Genomic DNA, 25366 nt, shown 5'->3' on the forward strand with positions numbered 1-25366 from the left:
AGCTGTCTTCCCATTACCATTACCATTACCATTACCAATCATTTTTGTTTATGGTTATGTGTGTGACAGCTAGGACTTTGCAGGCCACGCAGAGGCCAATTGCACAGGCACGGTGGCCTCCAAAATGGCAACCATACCGGAGGGGGAAGGCCTGAACAGGCCGGTGGCAGCATAAAGGGAGGCCAGCGGGGGTGGGGGGGAACCAATGCAAACACACACACACCCCACCTCCAACGACTCCCCCAAGGGGGGTAAGTTAAAAAAAGGTTTTTTAGTTTCAAAAAAAAATGTTTGCGAATCCCCCCAGACCGGACCGGGGGGGAGGCTCGAGGGGGTGCCAGACCAAACTGTCCCAATTCGGGTCCGCTCCAGACTCAAACCGGACCCGCCAGTCCCATGCACACCCCTAGTCTGTGCTGGGGCAGATCACATGAGTCCAGGGCTGTTTCCTTCATGAAGTGCAAAGAATCAGGAAGGGACCTTGGATGCTGTCTTCACCACCACCCCCTTCCCTCTCATCTTCTCTGCACTTCAAGGAGGAAGTATCCCTGGACTCATATGATTCTGCCCCAACACCGCACTCCCCTAGGGACGGCCCTGCCGGAGGATGTGCCCCTCTGCTGCCAAGTATTAGTCCTGCACCCCACTGCTTTGAAGAAAATTAATTAGGATAACATAGGAGCAGAGTGAGGAAAGGGTTAAGCTATCATCTGCCCAAGGACGCTAGCAGAGTGCAAAGGACATCACAGCCACTTTGCCGATGTTGTGATGCCTTGTCCACAGCCGGGCTGTGGAGCTTGCTGGGACATCCTGGAACTGAAGTTTTACCAGCCACAGTTAGTTGTACATCTGCAGTGCAAATTGGAGTTTGGAATTTTAACTCCAGTTAGTGTTAACTGCTGTTAAAGTGTGCGTCTGAAGCCGGCCATTGTAGTTGTTATCATGCAAATTGCCAGACTAACGAACAAATTGCCATGCTCTCTTTACTTTTGATGAAACTGTGTTCTGTTTTGTGAATGGAAAAATTGGACCAATGACTGTTTCCCTTCTCAGGAAATAGCACACTCCCAAGTTAAACAGGAGGCACTACAACTGTATGAAAAGCTGCATCGTCTTGAGGAACATCGGGATCAAATGATTGCAGAGGACAAAAATATGGGATCTCCCCAGGAGGAGAGGGAGAGATTATTAAAACAGGTTAAAAAAACAACAGATGATATATTTTATGAAAAAGGGATTATTTTTCATACAGTTTTTAAAAGGATGTTTAAAAAGTGGAAAAAAAATTATATTCACAATTCTGTTCAGAGCACAACAAAGCGACTGAAATTTGATGCTGACTGCCAAACAGATAACCCCACTGAAAGCAAAGATCTTAACTGAGATGAGCCTGTTAGCATATGCTTCTCTACCTATTGTTTTTATTCCAGTGGTTAAGGCTGTTTACACGAGGAGGATAGTGGGGGAGACCAGGACAAACCTACCATCCCCCAGATGATCCATGTCCATTGGTAGGATGCACAGATCGTGCACCCACATGATCTACGTTGCTCCAAGGGACAATGCATTGTCTCAGCCCCCGGATATCCCACAATGCACTGCTCAGCAAGCGTGATGCATTGGGGGAATCTCCCATGAGTCAGGCGCTCTTGGCACTTGACTCTGTGTGTGCTCGGGCTATGTGCAGCCTCAAGCACACACACAAATGTTTACCAGGGTAGAAGGGCGTGCTCACACCCTTCTACCCATGCAAACCGTTGCTGCGGGAACCTGGGCTACTCGGGAGGGCAGCACCGGGATCGAGGTCAATCCTGGCACTCCACACAAGCAGCTCAACCCAGGCTGGGCTGCTCTATCCTGGGTGGGGCTGCTTGTTTGCATAGCGTTACTGTGTCATAGAATATTATATGGGAATGAGGAGGACAAGCAATGACTTGGATCCAAAGACCTGCATGACTAGTTTTGTACATCCAAGAGAGATTTGGATTTCTAATTCTTGAATAGCAACCCAACAACCCACCCCAACTGCATGGCAAACCTCCATAGAAACTGAGGAGAATTTGAAAAGCTGTTTGTAATATTGCTGGGAATCTGCCACTCAACAGAGTAAATTACAACTAATATTCTTCCTTAGTGGAAGAGTGTATCCATAGATTGGGTTGCTCCTCTTACCTGCTGCCAAGACAGAACCAATAGAAAAGTAGCTCAGATAACCCATATACGAAGGGCATGCCCACTGCCTTCTAGTTTCCGCTCTGTCTAGCCCCAGAGCAGGAGCCTCAGTGCCTTGTCTGTCCTTTCATCTTTAGGAGGAAAAGGAAGATGGGATGCAGCTGCATCAGCGAGCTGGGATTCTTGCCTTTAGCACACCAAACTTCATGTAATTACCCATCCCTTTCTCTTAAGGGTTCCACAGCCCCCAAGGCTACATTCCAGCCAGATCTTATTGGTCTCTCCCATCCCAGGGAGGACTCAGAAGATTCCTCTTCAAGCAAGGAGGAGCGTCTACTATCCAGGGAGGAGACAGACACTGCATATTCTGCTTATCATTGACTTTTCTCCCAGGGAGATTTTGCTGTGTTACTGTGCAAGGCCCACATGAACCTGAATGTAGAAGAGCAAGGACCCTCTCCACCCACAGAACCAGAGGGTAACCAGGTGGTCTTTCTGCCTTTCCAGCCCACTGAAGACACTGTCCCACACTCACAACTAACCCTGCCAAGGCAGAAGCCCTTCAACTGCCATGAAGAGGCTCCTAAGGAGGTAATGGACATGCTTTGGTCCGTGGTTGCCTTGGTTACTGGCCAGGTATTGCCCTATGATGGAGACAGATTATTAACAATCCAGATGACAAAAGATGCGCTGCTATTTTGAGGAAGTCACATGAGGCCTTGGCCCTGGCCTTGAGAGCCTCCATGGTCTCATCCATATTTACCCAGGCATCTGTGTTATGGGTTAAGGAAATTTCACAATTGGTTCCTCCAGGCAACTCCAAACTTAGTCAAGGGTTGAACAAACTGGGCAAAAGCTGCTGCGTTCATGGCAGATACTACACTGGATGCCATGCAGTCTTCTGCCAGAGCCCTGGCATCCAAAGTGGCTATTAGGAAACACTTTGGCCTCAAGAGTTGGAAAGTCGATCAGAAGCCTCATTCCAACCTGGCTACAACACCCTTCAAGGGTGGCAAGTTATTTGGTGAAAGTTTGGACCTGATTCTGCTTAAGACTAAAGAATCTCCTTCTTTCAATGAGGATAAGAAAGCCAAGAAAACATCCCATTCTTCCTTTCGGACACTTAAATCCCCCTTTTACAATCTCCCCATACAAGGGCAAAATCAATAGAATATGACCAGACCATCCTTTAGGGATAATGCCTCCTTCAAGGGAATCTAGAACTCTCAGCCCAATATGAGGTTCAAGCAATACAACTCCCAGTGACTAGGGTACTCTAGTGGGGGGCAGGCTTCAAAGGTTTGCTAACCATTGGAACCAATCATAATCCGACCCATGGGTGCAGCAAACAGTCAGTCAGGGGTACTTCCTAGAATTCAGTCTCCAATCTCCAAACAGATTTCTTCCCTCCCACAGATCCCACAGGAGGGAGAAAAACAGGCTTATGTTGCAGGCAGTTTGTTCTGTACTGAAGATATAGGCATTTGAACCTGTTGACCTCACAGAGCAGTGCCAGGGAATGTATTCCATCCTGTTTATTGTCCCAAACTAAAACAGATATTGGAGTGCCATACTAGATTTAAAATATCTAAACAAGTTCATCAGGAAAAGGAATTTTCAGATGCAGACTTCCCAGTCCGTCTGAGCATCTCTCCAGAAGGGGAACATGTCAACCTCCTTTGACTTGAAGGAGGCTTATCATCCCTATTCACCCTACTGATGGGAGGTTTCTCAGGTTCAAGTACAACAATAGGCCTTACCAATATTGTGCATTTCACTTCAGTTTGAATGCTGCTCCACAAGTGTTTACCCAAGGTCATGATGGTCCTTGAGGACCAAGTGCATTTACATCCGCTGGATGATCTATTGTTCCAGTCACCCTCCAGACAGCAAAGCCTCAAGGATGTTCAACAGACTCTAGACTGCCTGGAGACACACAGGTGGGATTGTAAACAGGCAGAAGACTTCCCTGTCTCCAAGCACCCAAATCCAGTCCCTGGGTGCTGTAATAGACATGAGCAGGAGCCTGGTATCCCTACTTGCCAGCCAAATTCCTTGGGGGTCCTCCCTTCCCTCCGTTGTGTTGTTACTATTTGGTTTGTCCATCGTTCATTGTAGTTTTTGGCTGCTGGCACCAGAGCAATTCAGTGGCTCGGAACCTGGAAGGCAGTGGCATGACTCTCCTATATGGGTTATCTGAGCTGTTTTTCTATTGGCACTGTCTCAGGAGCAGGTAGGAGGAGCAACCCGATCTATAGATACACTCTTGCCTACTGAGGAGAATGACTTTTCGGGTAAGTGCCAACAGTTCATTTTTATTCATTTGAAAGCCCTTGGGGCTATTCACACGATGGGAGGAAATCGGGCTAGCGGAGGCTATCCCGATTTCCTCCCAGCGTGAGAACCACCAGGCTCGGGTGCGAGCCTGGTGGTTCTTAAGTGGATCACCCGCTTAAGTAGCCCAGCAGTTAAACCGGGTTTGCGGAGCGAGCACTCCGCCCACTCTCCCCGCAAACCCTCCCCAGGCGGCTCCCACTGATCGTGGGAACCGCCTCTATATCTACTTGTGCCGCATTCTTCTGTGGTATCACACTGCACTTTGAGCCTTTCCTCTTTGGCTGCTTTTGCTTTCCTAATAATTGGGTTCTTTAATTGCTTATTTCACAGCTGCCTCCTTTCATCTTGAGAGTTTTTAAACCTTTTGTTATTTCTTCTCTTACATTTAACTTACCAAAAGCATTCAATTTTGTAACAGCTAAATTATTTAAAAAACCTTTTGTCTCATCCTTACCAACACATTTTAACTACGTGCAAAGTTTAAACAAGTCTATGCATCACGTATTGGATTAAAGACAACTATAGACTTTGTTGGTGTGTTTTTAGAAAAATAGGAATCAGTTTCATTGATATTTTTATTGCATTAACCCAGTAAATACATCCATATATATATAATAAAATTTTATATGTACTGTAATGTTTATTTGGATGATGCATTTGCTTCTAAGAAATGAATTTTAATAGTTTTATATTAAAAAGTAATATAATTGCTAATGTGTTATATTGAATTGTTAATGAGTCTGTTGCTCAGCATGATTTTAGTCTTGATTCATAAGACTCAAACTGTGTTAAGCAATAAATTATCTTATGTGTGCCAGATGAAACGCTCACAAATGCTCTCTTTTTAACAGTGTGTAGTGAGTATTGCTGTTATACAGAATTAAAGCATTAATGCCTTTTATCCAGTAAAGAAATTAGACGTATAATAATCAGCAAGTGGCATCAATGAATTCTATTTCTACTGATGTAGTAATTTATTTGTCTCATAAAGTTTTGCAAAGGCCAATACTATGTTTAACTTTTTTTAAAGGTTAAAGAAGACAATCAAGAAATAGCAGGCATGGAAAGACAGTGAGTACTTTTCTATGTTGCTTTCTTAGGCTCTGGTTTCTGCAGGCTGATCTTGTAAAGCTGCTGTCATTATTGTAAAGCTGCTTAACAACCAGCAGGGGGATCCATATGTCAGCATAAACAAGGTATGGTTGCTCCTTTGAGATTGTCAGATTCCAATTAAAACCACACAAAGTCAACTATATTTAGAACCCCAAGAGGCTAATATGTGTTAGAACAAAAGTTTACCGTTAAACTGTTAAATAAAGCATCTACTTCACTGACTTTAATATTTCATTCAAAGAAGTCTGTTAAAAGCTGTACATGTTAAGTTTTATCATCCTTTTTTGCATTGTTTTAGACTGACCGATATAAAAGAAAAGATCAACCATCTTAATGAAGGAATACGGCAGCTTGACATGGATCTAGAGGAACATCAAGGTAAAATAAAGATTGGATTTTGAAAGCCTTCTTTTCAAAGCCTTATTTGATTTTCATGCATTTAGTTTTAAAAAAAACCTCCTCCTCCTGCCCCTTTATTAGGATCTATGGATAGAGAGTAGCCTTTAAGGGCATGTACACCACCCTATACTTTCGTCTCTGGGCAATTATAATCCACCCAGTCTCCCAGCACTACTTGGAGGTGACTGTTTCCACCACTTACCTTTGCATACTGCTATGTTTTTCCCAGCATCAGTGGAACCCCTTTAAAGACAAATGCAGCATGTCAAGCCCCAATGACATTGAGCTCTATGGGAAAAGCCCTGGAGAAGACTCCACTTCCCAGCACTCCCTGCACCCCTTCCCAGACATCAGTGGGTCTGGATAGGCTCCATTTATCTTTAAGGGGCTCCACTGGCACTGGGGAAAGCACAGCAGTGGGAACAGTCACCTCCACACAGTGCCAGGAGGACTCTGTGGATTATTGGCTTCAGGTATTCTGGACCAAATATCTGTACAGGCCTAATGTATACATATACACAGAAGTGTTCATACTGCAAATGATATGGATTGTGTTCCGTTGCATTCATAATGAATGGGTTCTGTGCCTGCGCAGGAACCTCACGGACAGATTGACTAACTCCTCGCTATGTCTCCAACTGCCTTGCACGTGCTCTGTACTTCTGTTATCTTCAGCAGTTGGGGCGTATCTTACTCAGTTTCTATTAGACTGCCTAAGCGGTCTACACCTCGTGATATTTGCTCCTTGGTATAAATTATTTAGTACAAAACAAATTGCATAAAACGGTAAAGGCTAAGGACTAAAAGGATAACAGTAACTCTAAACGACTAAAAGAACAAGAATATAAATGGAGCGAGACGCGGACTTGTCTGGTGATGAGCGGATCAGAACAAACCCTACCAACAAAGGACTGTTAAACGACTACTCTCTAATCAAAGTCCCAACAAGAACAACAAAAGCCAATGGAAAAAACCAATAGAAAAAACAACTTTCAGGCGCTGCACAGAATGTGTGCAAAGCTGCCGACAACAGATAGTCACGACACGTGATTGCTTTGTTTGGGTGAACAGCACAATCCGGCATTGTGCAAAATATGTTGCTCGTTCTCGAAGCAAACGTTGAAGAACCGAGCACTTTGACTATGGGCAGCCTTGTATGATGAGGCACTCCGGCCGCCAACACCAAGACCGACGTGCCCTTCGACGTCGAGATTGATGTCAAGCACGGGACCTTGCGTGGAAGAAACTCTTTTGGTGGAATCTGCAAGTAAGCAGTCTAAAGCCACCAAAGAGCGGAATTTCAAACGTCCCAATACAGTGATGAAAAAACACCATCGCCACAAGAAACACAGGCATTCTTCTTCAAAGGAGGAGGAAGACTCCCCACCTAAAAAACGTAGCAAGAAAAATGACTCCAGGAGGAGTACACCTTCTCCTACTGTGGTGCAGTCCGAACTAGCACCAGAAAGGGAGACTTCGACATTGACGTTGGTGTCGAGTGCACCGACTTCAACATCGAAGATGGTACACTCTACGGTACTGAGCGATCGGATGCCGATAAAGACAACTGATGTGCGGCAGAAGCCTTTAGAACTATCTCCAGCCCGAACCCCAATACAGTCACCCATGGCGGTAAAACCACTGCAAGATTCCTGAGAAATTGATTATGAAGACTTAGGAGAGGAAGCAACAGAGGAAGAAGTTGCTACAGACCCCAAAACAACAACATCATTGTTGGCTATCTTAGACTCCACAAATAGCACACCATCAGGCTCAACTTTTCAAGGATTTATAAGTGGTGGCCTCGATATTGAGCACGGCACTGATGAGGAAGTGCACTCGGTACCGAAGACACCATCCATGTCACCAATAAGAACACAGCCATCGACAACAAACCCTATTCAACTCATGCCAACAATGACGAACCCAATGCATCTGATGTCACCTATAGGGCATATAACTGACCATGCAGGGGTCTCAAAACCCATATCAATTTTTGCAATACCAGGTGCAGGCTATGATCTGGATAGTGATCTGTTGGCTCATTAGAATAATGGGTTCCGCGCCTGCGCGTGAACCTCTAGGGTCAACTAGATAGCTCCTCGCGCTCGCCCAACCGTCTGCTGGTGCTGATTCTCTGTTTATATGTGGCGGTTGGGCGCTCATTAGTCAGTTTCCTTTTGACCACCACAGCACTTAGACCTTGGCTAGGCTCCTCATGTCAGAGAAAACAACAAATCTTTCTATAAGAGAAATAAAGAGCAACAAAGCAACAAGGTTTCTAAATAATACTAATCAAAGACAATAAGATATCGCTCAGCAGAGGCATCCATATAAACGGAGCCTCAGAGCGGGCTTATCAACTCCGGAAATGGAGACAAAAACAACGTTCAAGCACTGCATAAAGTGCCGGGCAAAACTACCTACGACAGACCATCATGACACCTGCCTTTTATGTTTAAGGGAGGGTCATAATACTAAAACTTGTGGAATCTGCTGCGCTTTTTCGAGGTGGACTCAAAAGAACAGAGCATTACGCCTGAGAGCAGCCCTGTATGATGAGGTGCTGCGCCTGCCCACACCACGCCCTGACGCCATCGACATTGACAGCAACCTCAGTGTCGGCTTTGTAGGCGAACGACCGTGGAACTGCTGAAAACAAGCAGTCTAAAACCGGGTCATTTAAGGGAACCTTTTAAGGTGCCCAAAGGGCTTCCCAAGTTGCACAAGCATGAAGACCGTAAACACAAACGTTCACATCCAAATCCCATGGATCAACAAGAGCCGATGCCGTCTAAGCGTCATTGCACGCCATTACCAACAGCTGTTCAGGGAAGCCCATCAGCATGGAGAGCCAGGGGACCTTATAGCAATGTCTCAACAACAAACATGGAGAATGCCCTGAGCGTTGCCGCTGTTATGCAGAGCGCGACCTCAAAGGAGTCAGAACAGGAGGGGGCTGGACTCACGGACCTATACTCGGTACTGTTGCCGGCACCCATAACGGCAGCGAGGAGATACCTCCGACTGTCTCCTGCTCCCACGCCAGCACAGTCCCCCTGCACAGTACCCCTGCCTGCCAGGCGCTACAGGCATAGGAGTGAACTTGCCACAATCAAATGTTACAACTATCCCTGCATGCAATTTAGACCAAGGAGAGGATGAGACAAATACTCTGCTAGAACTCTTAAACTCCTCAAACCTGCATACCAACTCTACCTGTCAAGGTTTCCAGGGAGAAGATCTAGGGGAAGAAACACTCATCATTCCACCTCCTAAGACTCCATCAATATCACTGATAAAGGATAGGCAGTGCCTACCCAATACACCACACCACCCTCCATTCCAAGGACGAGTTATGCCTATTCAAACACCACCTGCACAAGTAGTTTCTGAAGCAACAGCTCCACCTCCTGCACAACCAGTGCACCTACCTGCAGATTATGTTGAATACCTTCAGTGGAAGATACAGCAGCTGTCAGGAACTCACCCACCTACACTTGAAGAACAGAATAAACAGAATTACAAGAAGCCAAATACGACTAGGCAGTCTACAGGACATGGAAAGGAAATGAGTAAGAGTCCACCATCTTCACCAGAATTAGGACAATGTTCCACGGACTCAGAGGACACTGACTCAGAGGTAGACAGCTGTCATTCTGACCCACCTTCTATAGTGACGTCAAGAAGACCCTCAGTAACCCCAACTGAGGAACTGAAGGCATATCATGCCCTCATTAGGGAAATAGCAGAATCACTGGGTATGGACCTAAAAAAAACAGAGTCTGACCTGCCAGACCCAGTGTACAATATGATGGCAGGGGCTAGGTCATTGTATTCTGCTGCGCTACCAATGATACCAGTTATTACCAAGGCAGCACAGACCGCTTGGGAAACATTAACAGTGTCTACTCCTACTCCTAAGAGGCTTGAAAACCTGTATAAAGTACAGAAGGCAGATAATACTTGCCTGATAAACCACCCTGTTCCGAATTCCTTGGTAGTGGACTGTGCTAGCACGGCAAAGGGAGGTCGCCGACACACTATACCTGGGGATAAAGAAGGAAGGAAGATTGATGTGCTTGGACACAGAGTCTACTCTACATCCAGTCTTGCCATCAGGATTGCTAACTACGCGGCCTGCATGGCCCGCTACAATCATTTACTTTTGGACAATCTTTTCCAGGACTCGTCCTCTATGTCTCCACAGGAATTACAGGACAAATTCACTGAGGTATATAATAAAGCAACTAGCATCACCAGACAACAACTTACTGCTTATTTTAAACATCTAGCTGAAACTGAATCAAGAGCCATGGTAACAGCTGTCGCAATGCGTAGGGATGCCTGGCTCAGATCTACTACGCTCCAACAAGATATGCATGACAGAGTAGAAAACTTACCTTTTGACGGAAAAGGCCTCTTTAATGACACCACCGACTCCACAATGGAGTCCCTAAAAAAATCAAAATATAGGGCAAAGACTTTTATGACAACATCCTCTATATACATAGGAAACACAAGAAACCGATTTATCCCACAACATTACAACAGCAAATACCAATATAAGGAGTTCAAATGCCCATTCCGATCTTTCCAGAAAAATAAGGGATACAATCAAAGAAATAAGGCTCAAAACACCAGAACCAACAAGGACTCTGTGAAGCAGGGTTTTTGATTGCTCGGTCCATCCACTGCACATAGACACACTTCCCAAGACCCACAACATCGGTCTGGTAATAGCCAGCAGCTCCATCAACCTGCAAATTCCCAAGGCCCACAACAATGGTCTTGCAGTTGCCAGCAACTCCATCAAGCTGGCAAGCCATGCTCAAGCATGGCACAATATAACATCAGATCGCTGGATACTCAGGATTGTGGAAACAGGGTATGCAATAGAATCAATGCAACACCCCCATTCTCAGGACTGAGATTCACCAGGGCGACTCCAATACTCCTGGAAGAGGTGCAGTGCTATTAAAAAAACAAGCGATTGTACCAGTGTGGTGGACAAGCAGACTGACGGGGTTCTACTCCCGCTATTTCCAAATACCGAAGCGGGACGGAGGGATCCGAGCCATCATGGACCTTCGAGGCCTCAACAAGTTTATTTGGATACGGAAATTCAGAATGACAACGTTGCAGGCAGTCCTACCCTTCCTAGCACAGAACGAGTGGGCAGCAACGTTAGATTTAAAGGATGCCTATTTTCATGTAGGGATCCAGGAGAATTACTGGAAATATCTAAGATTTACAGTGGGAAGTGCAGTATACCAATTTGCAGTCCTACCTTTTGGACTTTCAACCACCCCACGAGTTTTCACCAAGGTGATGGCTGCAGTGGTGTCTTATCTGAGGACACAAGGCCTGTCAGTATACCCTTCCTGGACGATTGGCTCATAACCAACAACAACAGGGAACAGCTTATCAGTCAAATACTCACGATGGTGCAACTCCTACAGGACTTAGGCATCAACATCAACTGGAAAAAGTCTCACTGAAACTGACTAATGAGTGCCCAACTGCCGCATATAAAAGAGAATCGGCACGGGCAGACGATTGGCGAGCGCGAGGAGCTATCTAGTTGACCCGAGAGGTTCACACGCAGGCGCAGAACCCATTATTCTAATGAATCCAATGGATCATCTCCAGATCAATAGTTACAGGTAAGCAACCTCTTTTTCCATGGAAATCGCCAGTGCAATATTCAGCTTCACAAGGTTTGACTTCTACCAGCATAGCAGGGAGCGCACAAGGTACCCAGATCACTCATAGTTGTGGACTCAGGCACATCCCTACAGTGGTCTACCCTTCAGATTATGCAGAATATCAAATTTAGAAGGTGCAGCAGGAGGTACTACACAATGCGCAGCAGGCGGCTTCAATGACTTCACAAGTACTGATCAGAGGGCCAGCTGCAGCTCCCACAGTAATATCTACGACATGTCAAACTACTGAGCCATGACTACAACCAGCCCAGCCATTAAAACCGCATAATCCAGTGCAACCAAAAAAGGCAGCAGAAAAGAAAAATCACCTTTTTATACCCCCAGAGGAGGAGGACGATGATGATAGTTACACCAGTGCTTCATCAGAAACTGATTACGATAGGGGCGATGAGACGGATCCCCCAGCAGAAGTACCTCCAAAAACTTCATTATCACCCTTGGAAGAGCTTAAAGCCTATCATGCACAAATAAGAGAGATGGCTGAAGCACTAAGATTGGAGTTGAAGCAGCCTGAGGTAGATTTAAAGGAAATGGTCTACAATATGATGGCGAGTGCAAAAGTAACACACCCAGTGGCACTTCCTATGCTACCTACTATTATGAAGGCAGCTCAGTCAGCCTGGGAAGTGCTGCAGACATCAGTGCCAACTTCAAAGAAATTGGAAGGATTGTACAGAGTCCAAGAAGAGAACAACACTTACGTGATGCGCCACCCTGTGCCTAACTCTTTGGTACTAGAATGTGCAGCCTCTTCAAAAGTTGCACAACTACACCTGCAGAAAAGGAAGGGAGAAAGATTGATGTTTTAGGGAGGAAGATATATGCCACTTCCAGCTTATCTATTAAGATTGTAAATTATGCTGCATGCCTGCCCAGGTATGAACATCATTTATGGGATGAACTGTTCCAAGACTCCGCCACAATGGCGCCAGAAGAACTTCAAACCAAATCTGCACAGACATATGAAAAAACAACAGCTGTGACAAGACAACTACTTAGCACCTTTAAACATTTGGCAGAGACGGCGTCAAGGGCTATGACAACTGCAGTGACTCTGCATCGCCATACTTGGCTACATTCCACTAACTTTCAGCAAGACATGCATGACAGGGTGGAACATTTGCTGTATGATGGCAAAGGACTTTTTGCAGAAACCCCAGATACAACAATGGAGTCTTGGGGAAAATCCAAATATACAGCAAAGACATTTATGGCGGCAACAAACACTCTACACCATCATCCTGCAATTGACCGTTTGGCTGCCAACCACGGTCCATATACAGACCACAAGAGAGAAGAGATTTTAGAAGGCAATATACACGATATCAAACAAATAAGCCCGTCGGACAGCGGCAGAAGGGCCAGACCACGAAAGAGAATAGAGACCAGAACAAGCAGACTCTTTGATGGATTGGTCCATTCACCGCAGTCCCTACCAGTAACACATTTGACATCAGCCAAAGCATACAACATCAGCTTTGTGAATGTCAGCAACACCATCAAGCTGGCAAGTAATGCGTGAGCATGGCACCACATATCATCAGACAAGTGGGTTCTAAAGATTATAAGGTCTGGTTCCGCAATAGAGTTTAAGACTTTGCCTCCATTCCAAGGGGTGAAGTATACCAAACCCATACCAGTACTAATGGAAAGTGTTACTGCAGAAACAAGCAATTGTGCCTGTGTGGTGGATGGAGAGGTTGACAGAGTTTTACTCCCATTATTTTCAAATTCCCAAGAAGGATGGGGGGATACGAACTATAATGGACTTGAGAGAACTCAATGTATATATTCAAACGTGCAAATTCAGAATGATGACATTGGAGGAAATTCTGCACCTTCTAAGCCAGGAGGAATTGGCAGCCACACTGGACTTGAAAGATGTGCATTTCCACATGGGCATAAGAGAGTCTCATTGCAAATACCTAAGATTTACAGTAGGCTATGCAGTGTACCAGTATACAGTGCTGCCATTCGGCTTGTGTACTGCACGGTGGGTGTTCACAAAGGTGATGGCAGTTGTGGTGGCATTCTTAAGAACAGCGGGTGTAGTACTCTTTCCATACTTAGATGTCTGGCTCCTGGTCAGCAACAACAAAGAAAGATTACTTTTGCAAATCCAGTTTGTACTGAGATTATTGGAAGACCTAGGCATAAAAGTCAACTGGAGAAAGTCACACTTGGAACCGCAGAGGCGGATAAGTTACATAGGTTCAGAGCTAGATATGCAAGTGAAGAAAGCATACTTGCCAAAGGTCAGCTTTCGGCAAATCATGGACCTTAATACACCAGATCACCTTGGAATCACAGCAGCCAGCAGAAATGATTCAAAGGCTGATGGGATTGATGGCGTCCTGAAATGCCACAGTATGCTATACAGGGTTGCGCATGCGAACCTTACAAATGTGGTACCTGAGGAATTTCCACCCCAACAGTTAGCACATGTTACTCACTCTGCCACAAGGAGTGAATAATTCCCTAGGTTGGTGGACTGTGCACCTACATCTACAATCCAGAATGCCATTTGAACCCAAGATTCCCACGCAGTGGGTGATAACAGATGCCTCTGTTGGGGTACGTATTGTGGAGACCATCAAGTGCAGGGTCAGTGGACAAGCCACCAAAAACGAATGCATATAAATTACCTAGAACTACTTGCGGTTTTTCTAGCATTGAAAGTGTTCAGACCCCTTTTGCAAGACAGTGCAGTGCATATCCATTTGGACAATACAACAGCAATAGCATATCTAAACAAACGGGGGAACAGTATCTTTGCATGCTGAGCCAACAGTTGTGGCAGTGGTGTGTGAAACACAACATACACCCGACGGCGATGCACCTAAAGGGGGAGGACAATGTGCAAGTGGACAGGCTTAGCCATATGCTTCTGAAGAACCAACACCTTGAATGGGAAATAAACAAAGCATACTTGGCAATGGTCTTCAACAAGTGGGGATGGCCAACAATAGACTGGTTTGTGACTGCTGCCTACAGAAAATGTCAGAGATACTGCTCACGTGCAGGTCACGTCAAGGGGTCATTAGGCGATGCTTTCCAACATGTGTGGAGTGAGGGGCTATTTTACCTGTTCACTCCGCAACCTCTAATATCTCGTGTCCTATCACAGATGCTGAGAGACAAAACCATGGGAATACTAGTGACTCCATTGTGGCCCAGACAGCCTTGGTTTGCAACATTGCTGAGACATTCCAACGGAGTCTACCACAAATTCCCACACCATCCAGATTTATTGAGTTGGGACAGAGGATCAGTGTAGCACCTGCAAGTACGAACGCAGAGACTGACAGCATGGAGGATCAGCTATTGGATAAGATCTTACTAAATAATAGAAGGCGATCAACGAGACGCAACTACAGCAGCAAATGAAAAAGGTTCAAGTTGCATGCAAGGGAGCAGGTTCTTTCCCCATGAACAGCAACAGTTTGGCAAGTCTTGTTCTGCATGATGACTTTAAAGATGGGAGGACTGGCAAATGTATCCCTCAGAGTGCTTATTGCAGCAATTTCATCCCAGCACAGGGGATGGGATGGTGCAACAGTATTCTCACACCCAGAATGCAAGAAATTCTTGAAGAGCTTGAACAACCTGTACTCACCTGTTAAAAGGCCCATGGACCAATGGAGTTTGTCACTAGTACTGTCTGAACAAACGGAACATCCATTTGAGCCATTAAGGCAGGCAGCATCACATTTAAAAACATTAAAGACAGTTTTTCTAATTGCAATTACTATGGCAAGATGAGTGAATGAATTGGCAGTGCTAAGGGCAGATCAACCATACACTCAATATTATCCAAAAAAAGGTGCTGATGCGAAAAGATCCACTGTTTAGACCAAAAATACTGACAGAATTTCACCTAAATGGAGATATAGTATTACCTACCTTTTTCCAAAATCCAGAGACACCAATGGAGAGGTCCATGCATTCCTTGGACGCATGGCAAACACTGCTGTACTATCTGGAAGCAACGAGAGGCATAAGGAAAACAAATAAATTGTTTGTGATACACAAGGCAGGTCCAAGGGACAACCAGTCTCAAGGCAACAGTTAATGGTTGGTCCAGCTGATGAGATTGGTATACAAATATCAGGGCAGAGAACTGCCAAAAGCCATTCAAGCACACTCCACTAGGGCTTACACTTATTCTGCAGCCAATTTGGCAGGAATCCTAATGGCAGAAATCTGTAAAACAGCGACATGGTCATCTCACCAACCATTTATAAAACATGACGCCATTGACTTACGCATGACAAAGGACACAAACTTTGGAAGAGTTTGGAAGAAGTGTGCTGAAACAAGTGTTGCCATAGCAAATGGGACAACTATGCCCGCCACCGAATGCTAAGCTGGCTAATCACCCATTCATTATGAATGCAACAGATCACGATCCAGATAAACAAGTTGCTCACCTGTAACTGATGATCTAGAGGTGATCCATTGTATTCATAAATCCCATCCAAATCTCCCTTCAGCAGCTGTTAAAAGAGAGAGAGAAAAGAAAAGAAAAAGATGCAAAAAAGAAAAAGATTGTCAATATGTACGGCAGCCAGCAAAAAACTGAGCAAGACATGCCCCAACTGCCAAAGATAACAGAAGCAAGGAGCAAATGCAAGGCAGTTGGAGACATTGCGAGGAACTAGTCAATCTGTCCGCAAGGTCCCTGCGCACGCGCAGAACCCATTCATTATGAATACAACGGATCACTTCCAGATCATCAGTTACAGGTGCTGTTTTACTGTGGCCCAAAGCTTTCTTTTTGTCTTGCCCAGCCTCAGAGTATAAACTATTAATGAATAAAGATAAATTATAGAAGTCTGTTCTAGATAGTAAATGACCAGAAGCCTCATTTGCATACACATATTTCCAAAAGGTTTTTATGTCATCCCAAGTTTCATTTCACGAGCACCAGTCAGTTGTGGACATGGCACCATCTGAAAGAAAACAGCTTGCAGACACTGTGTACTCTACCAAAACAATCTTCACCAAGTCCCGCATGTTCACCAAATTCTGTCCAAATTCTTTGAACAGAATTCATTGTGCAAATTATATTATTTTCAAGATCCAGGTTTTTAGTGGGTCGGATGTATTCTTACTACATTTTAGTGATCATGTAGAAGGCTCAGAGAAGAAAAGAAATGCTTCTTACCTAGACAGAATTAGCCACTTGCTGCTGGATGGGAGGTTCTATATGCATGTATCTGTGCAAGATCATTTGCCAAGTGTCAATGTATACTCCTAAGTGTGTATAATCAAGCCCTGCTATCACTTTATTTATTTATTTATTTATTATTTAACACATTTGTATACTGCCCAAAATACAAGTCTCTGGGCGGTTTACAACAAAACAATAAAAACAACAGACAAAAAGATTAAAACATTAGAACAATTAAAATTTAAAATGTTAAAACTATTGAAAACACAATTAAAACAGTATCTAATTAAAAGTCTGGGTGAACAAATGCGTCTTGACTGCCTTTTAAAAAGCTGTAAGAGATGGGGAGGCTCTTATCTCAGCAAGAAGTGTGTTCCAAAGCCTTGGGGCAGCAACGGAGAAGGCCTGTCCCTGAGTAGCCATCAGATGAGTCGGTGGCAACTGCAGACGAACCTCTCCAGATTATCTCAATAGGCTGTGTGGTTCATAGCAAAGAAGGCATTATCTTAAATACCCAGGGCCGAAGCTGATTAGGACTTTATAGGTTATTGATTGATTGTTAAATTTATATGCTGCCTTTCATTAAAACAATCCCAAGGCGGTTTACAACAGAATTTAAAAACAAGATTGTAAAAAAGACACAATTAAAATATTAAGCTAAAAATATAAAACAAATCTGATTAAAAATTTAAAACACAAGCATAAAAGCAATACAGCTTACAAAGAGCAGCAGCAGAGACAATCAAATAAAAGCCTGGGTAAAAAGCCACGATTTAACATGCTTTCTAAAAGCTGTGATGGAGATCAAGGAGCAAATAGCCATCGGGAGAGCATTCCAGAGTCTGGGGGCAACAAGTGAGAAGGCCCTGTCCCGCGTGCACGACACCCAAGCCTCCCTCATTGTCAGCACCCGGAGCAGAGCCCCCACAGATGACCTCCAACACAATAGGACCAGATGATACCAAAGGCACATCTGCCAGAATTGCCAGTACTCTGGAGTCCAAATCAGCATGGATCTGACCAACTTTTTCCGCAAAGTGACACGCAAACTGATCACAGCAGGCTGTGGATGGTTCCTCTCCCATTACCTGGGGGGATGTGTGCAGCAATGTCTTAGCTACACGAAACAGCTCCGCTGGTCTGCACTGAGCAGATGCAATGGAGGCAAAGAAAAAGCATTTCTTCGCCGCCCCCACTGCCACGGAGTAGCTCTTTTAAGATAGGAGTGATATTTATGAGCAGAACAAAATGTTTGGGAACTGATGATATAGAAGATTAGGCTGAATGTCCTAGTTCTACATAGTTCCTCCCAGTGATTATTTTCATAAATGACTTCAATAGTGTTTCCTTTTTTTCTAGAGTAATACAAGCTTGCAATTGCAATCACTACTCTGTTTGGGTCTCCCCATTTTCAAACAACAGTAACAATTCTACCAATCTCCCTTTATTTTATTTTCCCTTTTCATTTTCCCTTTTCAACATTTTCTTATATCCTTTGGATAAATGTAGATGGTAAGACATTGCTTTGTTGTTTATAGCTTAGCAACATGAACATGGAAGCTTTCACATTAGTTCTTTTTCTTTATTTTTTATACCTTCTATTTATGACAAGTGTGACTTACTTTCATTTAAAGGTAATAAAATAAAAGACTAGAAACCAGCCACTTCTGAAATAGTCCTGATTTATCTAACATCCATGAAGTTTCTCCTATACCTGTTTGGAACAATGGATATTTTCAGAAGTGGCTTTGCAAAAATTATTTGCTGAGTTGTCAAAAAAACTACAGTCTGGCTGTTTTTTTCCAGTCAGGTATGTAGTCCTTCCTGAATTTTCATTGGCATTCTTTATAAAGTCTTTGCTTTATTAGACCATAGTTCCTCCAAGAATCCAGAGCGGGCAGCAAGCATGTAGACAATGCATTTATTTCCATGAATTTATTTATCCTTGACATGATCCCAGTTGTATTTACACAACTGGGCAATGCACATGCACAGCAGCCATCTAGGTAGGTTTTCCAAAGCTCCATGCAACATTCTCGCTTTGCCCTGTGCTCGTGTGTTTCTGTTAGGAGAGGTGGTTGGAACTGCCTCCAGTTCCTTTCTGACCGTTGCCAGGGCAGCTTCGGGATTAAAAAAGTTCCAGTTACCTGGTGGATTCTTCCTCAAGTACCTATTAGAAAATGAGAAAGAATTGATTTATTGGTTGCTCTGTTCACAGAGCCCATTTTTAGAATTTCATGACTGCAAAAAAACACAAACCCTTTTAAACATTGTGAAAAATATAAAGTGAAGCTGCCAACATCAGATTACCACAATGTATGTCTTTTGTGTCTCGGAGAGGAGCACAAGACAAAGCTAGCCCGGAAAATTTGGGAATTGCGCTTGAAGGATGCTTTATATAATTTGGCATTGCACCCCTCGGCATTGATGATGGTGACTTCAACACCGCCATTGACAGCTACATCACTGTTGATGACTTCCACTGCTATTGGCAACAATGCCTACTCTGAGACAGTGAGCACTGTGATGGTGAAATTGCAACTGTCTTCCCCAAACACTTCAAAGGACGAAATGAAGAAAAAGCCAAAGAAAATGTTACATGGAGAGGACACCCCAGCAAAACCTAAAAAGAAGAAATACCAACTCATAACCTCATCATCCAGGAGAGCTATAAAGAAACGAGTTGCTCACTCGATACGGATCTCAACATCAACACAATGGGCATCAAATAACAGTACCCACAAGGAAATGTGGGTGTCAAATGCTACATCAACATCAATTACTTCTTCATTCTCAGTCCCACCAGTAACAATAGCCTCGATATCGAACACACAACCCTTGTCATCGGATATATTTACATTGGAAATCTTAATGATAAGCAAGGAAATACCAATCTGAATGGAGGAGCCACAGCATTACAATCTATTGGCACTTCCACTGACATCAAGGGCAAGAGTCACCAAAGTATGAATGTGCAATCTCCAGCTTACTCCTTTAGAGGGGACATGGATTATGAAGGAGTCATCGCTCGCCAACTGCGGTTTTCTCAATCACTGTTTTGAATATCCTCGACAGGAAAATCATGACCGGTCTCACCAACTGTGACCCAAGTATCTGTGGTTTGGTGAGATTTTTTGGTGATGGATTGGTTGGTTGGTTGGTTGGTTGGTTTTGCAATTTCCAAGGGTTCGGGGGTGGTTTCTGGGGGTCCAGGGGTGATTTCTGGCGGTCCTCCCCTCACTTTTCTTGCTGTCCATTGGGGATTCCGGGTGATTTTTTTGGTCATTTTTTCCTTTATTTTTAGGTCTTTTTGCTATAGCTATTCTCCTTACTCCCTGTTTACAATGTTTTCAATTGCTTGTGAATGCAAATTCGCCAAATGCGAGTTTTTCCTGGAACGGAACCCTCACGGTTGGAGAGGGATGACTGTATGTGCAATCTCCAGATCTTCCCCTTAGAAGGGACATGGCTTATGAAGAAGTTTCCTAAAACCCCATCACCTTTCCCACATAGATTACCCTTTGAGGATGACCGTGGAAGAGTTTATGATTGGAGGCAAGAGCAATGGGGAGCACATCGATATCAGTGTAGCTTTGTTAAACAAGCACCTTGGCAAACATCCTGCGGAGCTTATTACAACTACCAATCTTAGGAACATCAAGGGGTTTCCTACAAAAGCTTATATGCAAATTATTCCCCAACTCTCTCATACACACATGAATATTACCCTCATTACAAAAAATATGAATTTCAAATGCTTCTAGTGAGATACACAGAGGGACTGCCTAGTGGGTGAAGGTCATTTGTTCCACAGGCCACTAGAGGTCAGGCGAATACCAGCACATACAGTGACTCATACCATCACTTCAGCAACTATCTCTGAACCAGTAACTCAAGTTCAACCAAGACCAAAATCAACGGAACTCCTGAGTTAGGAGAACATAGCCCATTAGGAGAAACAGAGCAAATAACAGCGACAAAGACACAGATGTCTACCAGAGTTACATCAGCCTCAAATTCTTCAGTGCAAGAACATCAGGCAGAAGAACAAACAGATGATAATGAAATGGCATCCGAGGATGAGGAGGGAGTTTCTATTGATTCTGAGGGAGAGTCAGTATTATGGGCTGTGCTGTGCTAGGGGTGGTCTGTGCAGTAGCAGTAGGCACTCCAGCACCCTCCTCCTGGTAGTGCCCCAGCCTCCACTCCTCTACTCGCCTGATGGCCCTCGCATGAGGTCCCTCCAGCTGGTGATCACTTTGCCCTTCATCCTTGGGTCACATAGGCAGGACAAAACATGCACTGCCGATGTACCCAAGGGTGCCCTGAGCCAATCCATCACTCCAGTCCTCAGCCAACCTGCCAAGGCGATTGCTTCCTCAGTGGTCAGCGTGGATTGGAGCTCACTCATCATCTTCTCAAGGAGAAGAGCGGAGAGCAAAGCCTGGCTCAGTGTTGCTGTCTCTGCACACAAGCCATTAGTGGCAAAAAGAACAGCTCAAGTGCCAAGACAACCTCTGAAATGAGCACCCATTCCTGGTTGGATAGGTCATACACTTCCAAGCCACACCTCCTTGCCAGGGCATGGATGGGTGGCTCTTGCTCCTGCAGAATCTACCCCTCAGAACCTACCTGTCTTAGTAGAAGCCTTCACCCACACTGCTACAGCCAATGCCTAATAAAACAAAGCCCCTTTAAGAGTCTTCCCCAGGGAAGGATAAGAGCCATCTGCCTGGAAGCTGCTGGAACAACATTCTGTTAGTGCTGCTTTACCCAACTCTTGTGAGCCTGCTTGGCATTAGCCAAACTGCTGACTCCTGCACTTGTAGCTGTCCAAGGTCTGTGGTGTTCTAGCACTCTCAATGGTAGCAGATACCAGAACAAATACTTAGCCTAGAACAGGATACCAGAATAGCATCCCTCCTGGTCACTGTTGCTACTGATTCCTTTGTGTTTCTTCTTCAGTTGTAAGCCCCTTTGGGGCAGGCACAACTTTCTCATTCCTCTTGTTATGTAACCACTTTGTGGGCTTTTTTGTTAAAAATAAGTGGATATTCTTAATAGCAATGCAGGGCCAAGTGCTGAGCAGCAGGGAAGTTGAACTGCTGCATCAGTGGCTTTATATAGATAGACTGGCTGCCTCACCCTTCCTGGTGTACTACAGAGATTCTGATCCTAAATGTATTTGTCATTATTCCTCCTCCTGAATAGGGCTTTGGAATAGGATGTTTATGCTTCCAGGCAAGCGCTGAAGCACTGTGCCCTTTGGTCTGTTCTTCAGTTCAGACTCATTGCCATTTTCTTTCTTGGTGTCTCAGTTGTGATCTTGAGTGCAGGGTATCCATAGTTGGGTGTGAGTTCATTTGGGGTATATTGAGACCCCTGATTCCACAGGTTCCCCAGATGGTCTCAGGGTACCCTGGCTCTCCCTGGTGGTGGATCATTCTGGGTCCCATGATATAGTTCTTTACAGATGAGGAGGTCTCATCTGATTTCAGTTCTGAGAACTGGCAGGCCCTGACAAACAGGAATAATTTAGCAGCTACCTCTTGTTCACGTCCTTTCTAATATCATTAAAAACCCTTTGATGTAGTGTCAAATCATCATCAAATCAATCTTTGTTTTTGTCTTTGACCAGCATAAGGCAACCAGAACACAGAAACTGTAAGCACAATAAATCAGCTATTGCAGCGTAAAACTATGTAAAACTAAAAAGGTTTTATAGTTAAAGGAAATTAAAACTATAATAATAATTACTGAGGTCTATAGGAATAAGCTTAAGTTATAGGATAGTAAAAGGTCTGTGGTGTTCTGGCACTCTCATTGGTAGCAGATACCAGAACATTAAAAAGAGGTTAAAACTATAAAAATTACTAAAAGCTATAGAGGTGGTAAAAGCTGTAGGATTGTAAAAATTGCTATAGGACTAAAACTCTATGGATAAAGCTGTAGGGTAGGGAGCTGTTGAGTTATTCTAAAGGTTTAAAGATAAGGCTACTGTAAGTACTGTATCGTGCCTGGTTAACACTTGCTGGTGGTCAAATCCCAGCAAATTTTGCATGCAGCTGCGTAGAAATTTAGTATGAGTTTTCTTCACAGAGAAGAGGGTAAGAACATGGTACGTTAAGAACATAGTACAAGACTCAAATATATGTGCAACTAGCAGACCTTTGGACAAGTATTTCTCAGACATCAGCTTCCCAATTCAACCCAAATTATAAGCTCTTCAATCCCCAGGCCATGTTTTGCTTCCTAATGCTAATGCACAAATCACTCTATTTTGTTTTTAATTCTTTTTTAAATAAATGTTTGGACACATACTCCTTGTATACAGACAGTTGTGTTCCCAACCTGCCCAAATACATGGCATGTTGTAAGGCTCTATCATTGTGTACAACTTTTAAAAATGGCCTGCTCTCCCCGCAGACGAGCACTGCTGCAGCCCTGGGCAGCCGGATCAGCCGCCCACACAACTGCCGGCTCCGTCATGGAGCCAGTGGGAGCTGCGGGGATTGGGGGCCGCATGGCCCCTGGAAGTTCCAGGATGCCCCACGCAAGTGCGCAGGGCATGCTGGAGAGACAAGTAGCCCCCCGGCTGGGGGTCTCCTCATGTGTTGCCGCAGTGCGGAGCCACACCGTGGCAATACACAACCACAAAACCTAGGTTAGCGGAGCGCTCACTCCGCTAACCTGGGCTAAGGGGAGGGGTAGGTAAGCGGGTGGCCTGCTTTGGGGAAAGCGGGCTTTAGTCCGCTTTCCACTGATCGTGAGAATGGCCTCAGTTTCTTGGTACTATCAGTTTAGGAATGTATCCATGATTGTCTTAAGATTGAACAGGATTTTTCAGGCAAAAGGTTTTCCTACAAAGTTTTCCTGTGCCATGAAAGGGAGAGTCAGCCAGGAACAGGATCACAGCTGCAAGGAAGCTTAAGGAAAATCACCGTCCCTTGGGCCCAATGCACATGTTTATATTTTGTAGCAAAGGGGATGTCGATAGAATACTGAGGGGAAAGGGGTGGAGGGATTTTGGACTCTGATGTATCTATATTTAGCTGATCTTTTCGTTTATTTTATTATTGTGCTTATAAAACTTAGGCAGCTACCAACATTTTTAAATTAATTTTAAAAAAATTAGATTTCTTCTATTCCTTAGTCAGTGGCGCACCTAGGTACCTGGACCACCCCCACTGTGAGGCACCACCTCATAAAAAAAGAAAGAAACCTGCCACCACTGCCCCACCATGCCAAAGTGCCAATCTTTTCCGTAACTTTAGCCACCATGTGTATGCCCGGGGGGTGGGGGATGAGCCAAGCAGGCCTCCCCCACCACATGGCGGCAGGAGGAGCAGCCGCTGGGCCTCTCCATCCGGCCCAGCAGCCCTTGAGAACTGCAAGGTGCCCCAGTCCACCTGTGCAGTTGGAATAGATCCTTTTGCAAGCCCGTGATGTCACATTTAGCACATGGTGACTAAAATTAGGGAAAAGATTGGAGGTTCGGCAGGGTGGTAGCAGGAGCCCCCCTTGGATATTTAGAGCCCCCCCCCACCGGACGTTTGAGGCCACGGACTGGGGCTCCAAGGTCTGGGGGTAAGAGCACCTCTGTCCTTAGTATTAATGTAACAATCAGCAAAAATGATAATTCATATTCAGATACACTTATAAAATATTTTTTTTTATTTATCAAATTTGTATACCACCTCAACTTTCATCTCTGGGTAGTTTACATCAAAATATACAAAACATCTCTTTATCCCTGCGTACTGAATGTCTTCTTCAATACAAAACAAAAAAGACCCCAAATGTCTTTATCATCTCATTCAGAAGATGTCCACACTTGGTCTTCAATCAGCCCCTAGTTGTTCAAGATCCATTGAAACAAATTGAAGAACAAAAGATACAGATGTGCCCTAGGGAAATGCACAGGCTCGTTGACTTTAAGAATCTTCTAGAAGACTTGTCCTCAAAGTTGTTGTCTTATATACTTATAGTTTTATATACGTTTCTTTTACTTCAGATATGTGCATTTGAGTGAGGTTTGATATCCCAAAGTGTCTGGCAACACTGCAGACAAAGGCCTCAAAATTCTTTTCTGTGGTCAGCTAGGAGTTAGGAATGTCACACATTCTTTAGTACACAGTACTTAGCTTTATCTTCATCAATTATCCCATATCTCTCAACCACCCCCCCTGAAAAAAATTACTATGGGCTAGGGAGATAGTTGTTGGGGCCCTGTGGAGTCAAGCCTGTAAGCTGTCTGTTAGAAGGACCAGAGGCAAATGTGTAGACCAGGTCAAGCCGAAGTCTGGTCCTAAACAACAAGTGATGGTTAAAGGGACTAGAGGCAAGTACATAGGTCAGGTCAAAGTCAGGGCACAGAGACATCAAACAGAGACTGGATTCAAATGTAACAGATAACTGCAGTAAACATGGCCACAGTTTGAAT

The 25366-nt window shown here is 44.4% G+C and overlaps 1 protein-coding gene across 2 annotated transcripts in view; it reads left to right on the top strand.

Annotated features, from left to right (window-relative positions):
- IFT74 (intraflagellar transport 74) overlaps positions 1 to 25366 on the top strand; it is a 116781-nt gene that overhangs the window by 56732 nt on the left and 34683 nt on the right. For both annotated transcript variants that reach the window (XM_053294789.1, XM_053294790.1), the window contains 3 exons: positions 1054 to 1197; positions 5540 to 5580; positions 5921 to 6000. In XM_053294789.1, the coding sequence (XP_053150764.1) occupies positions 1054 to 1197; positions 5540 to 5580; positions 5921 to 6000 (265 nt within the window). The remainder of the gene's footprint in view (positions 1 to 1053; positions 1198 to 5539; positions 5581 to 5920; positions 6001 to 25366) is intronic.

Source organism: Hemicordylus capensis, chromosome 2 (assembly GCF_027244095.1).
Source record: "Hemicordylus capensis ecotype Gifberg chromosome 2, rHemCap1.1.pri, whole genome shotgun sequence".
NCBI lineage: Eukaryota > Metazoa > Chordata > Lepidosauria > Squamata > Cordylidae > Hemicordylus > Hemicordylus capensis.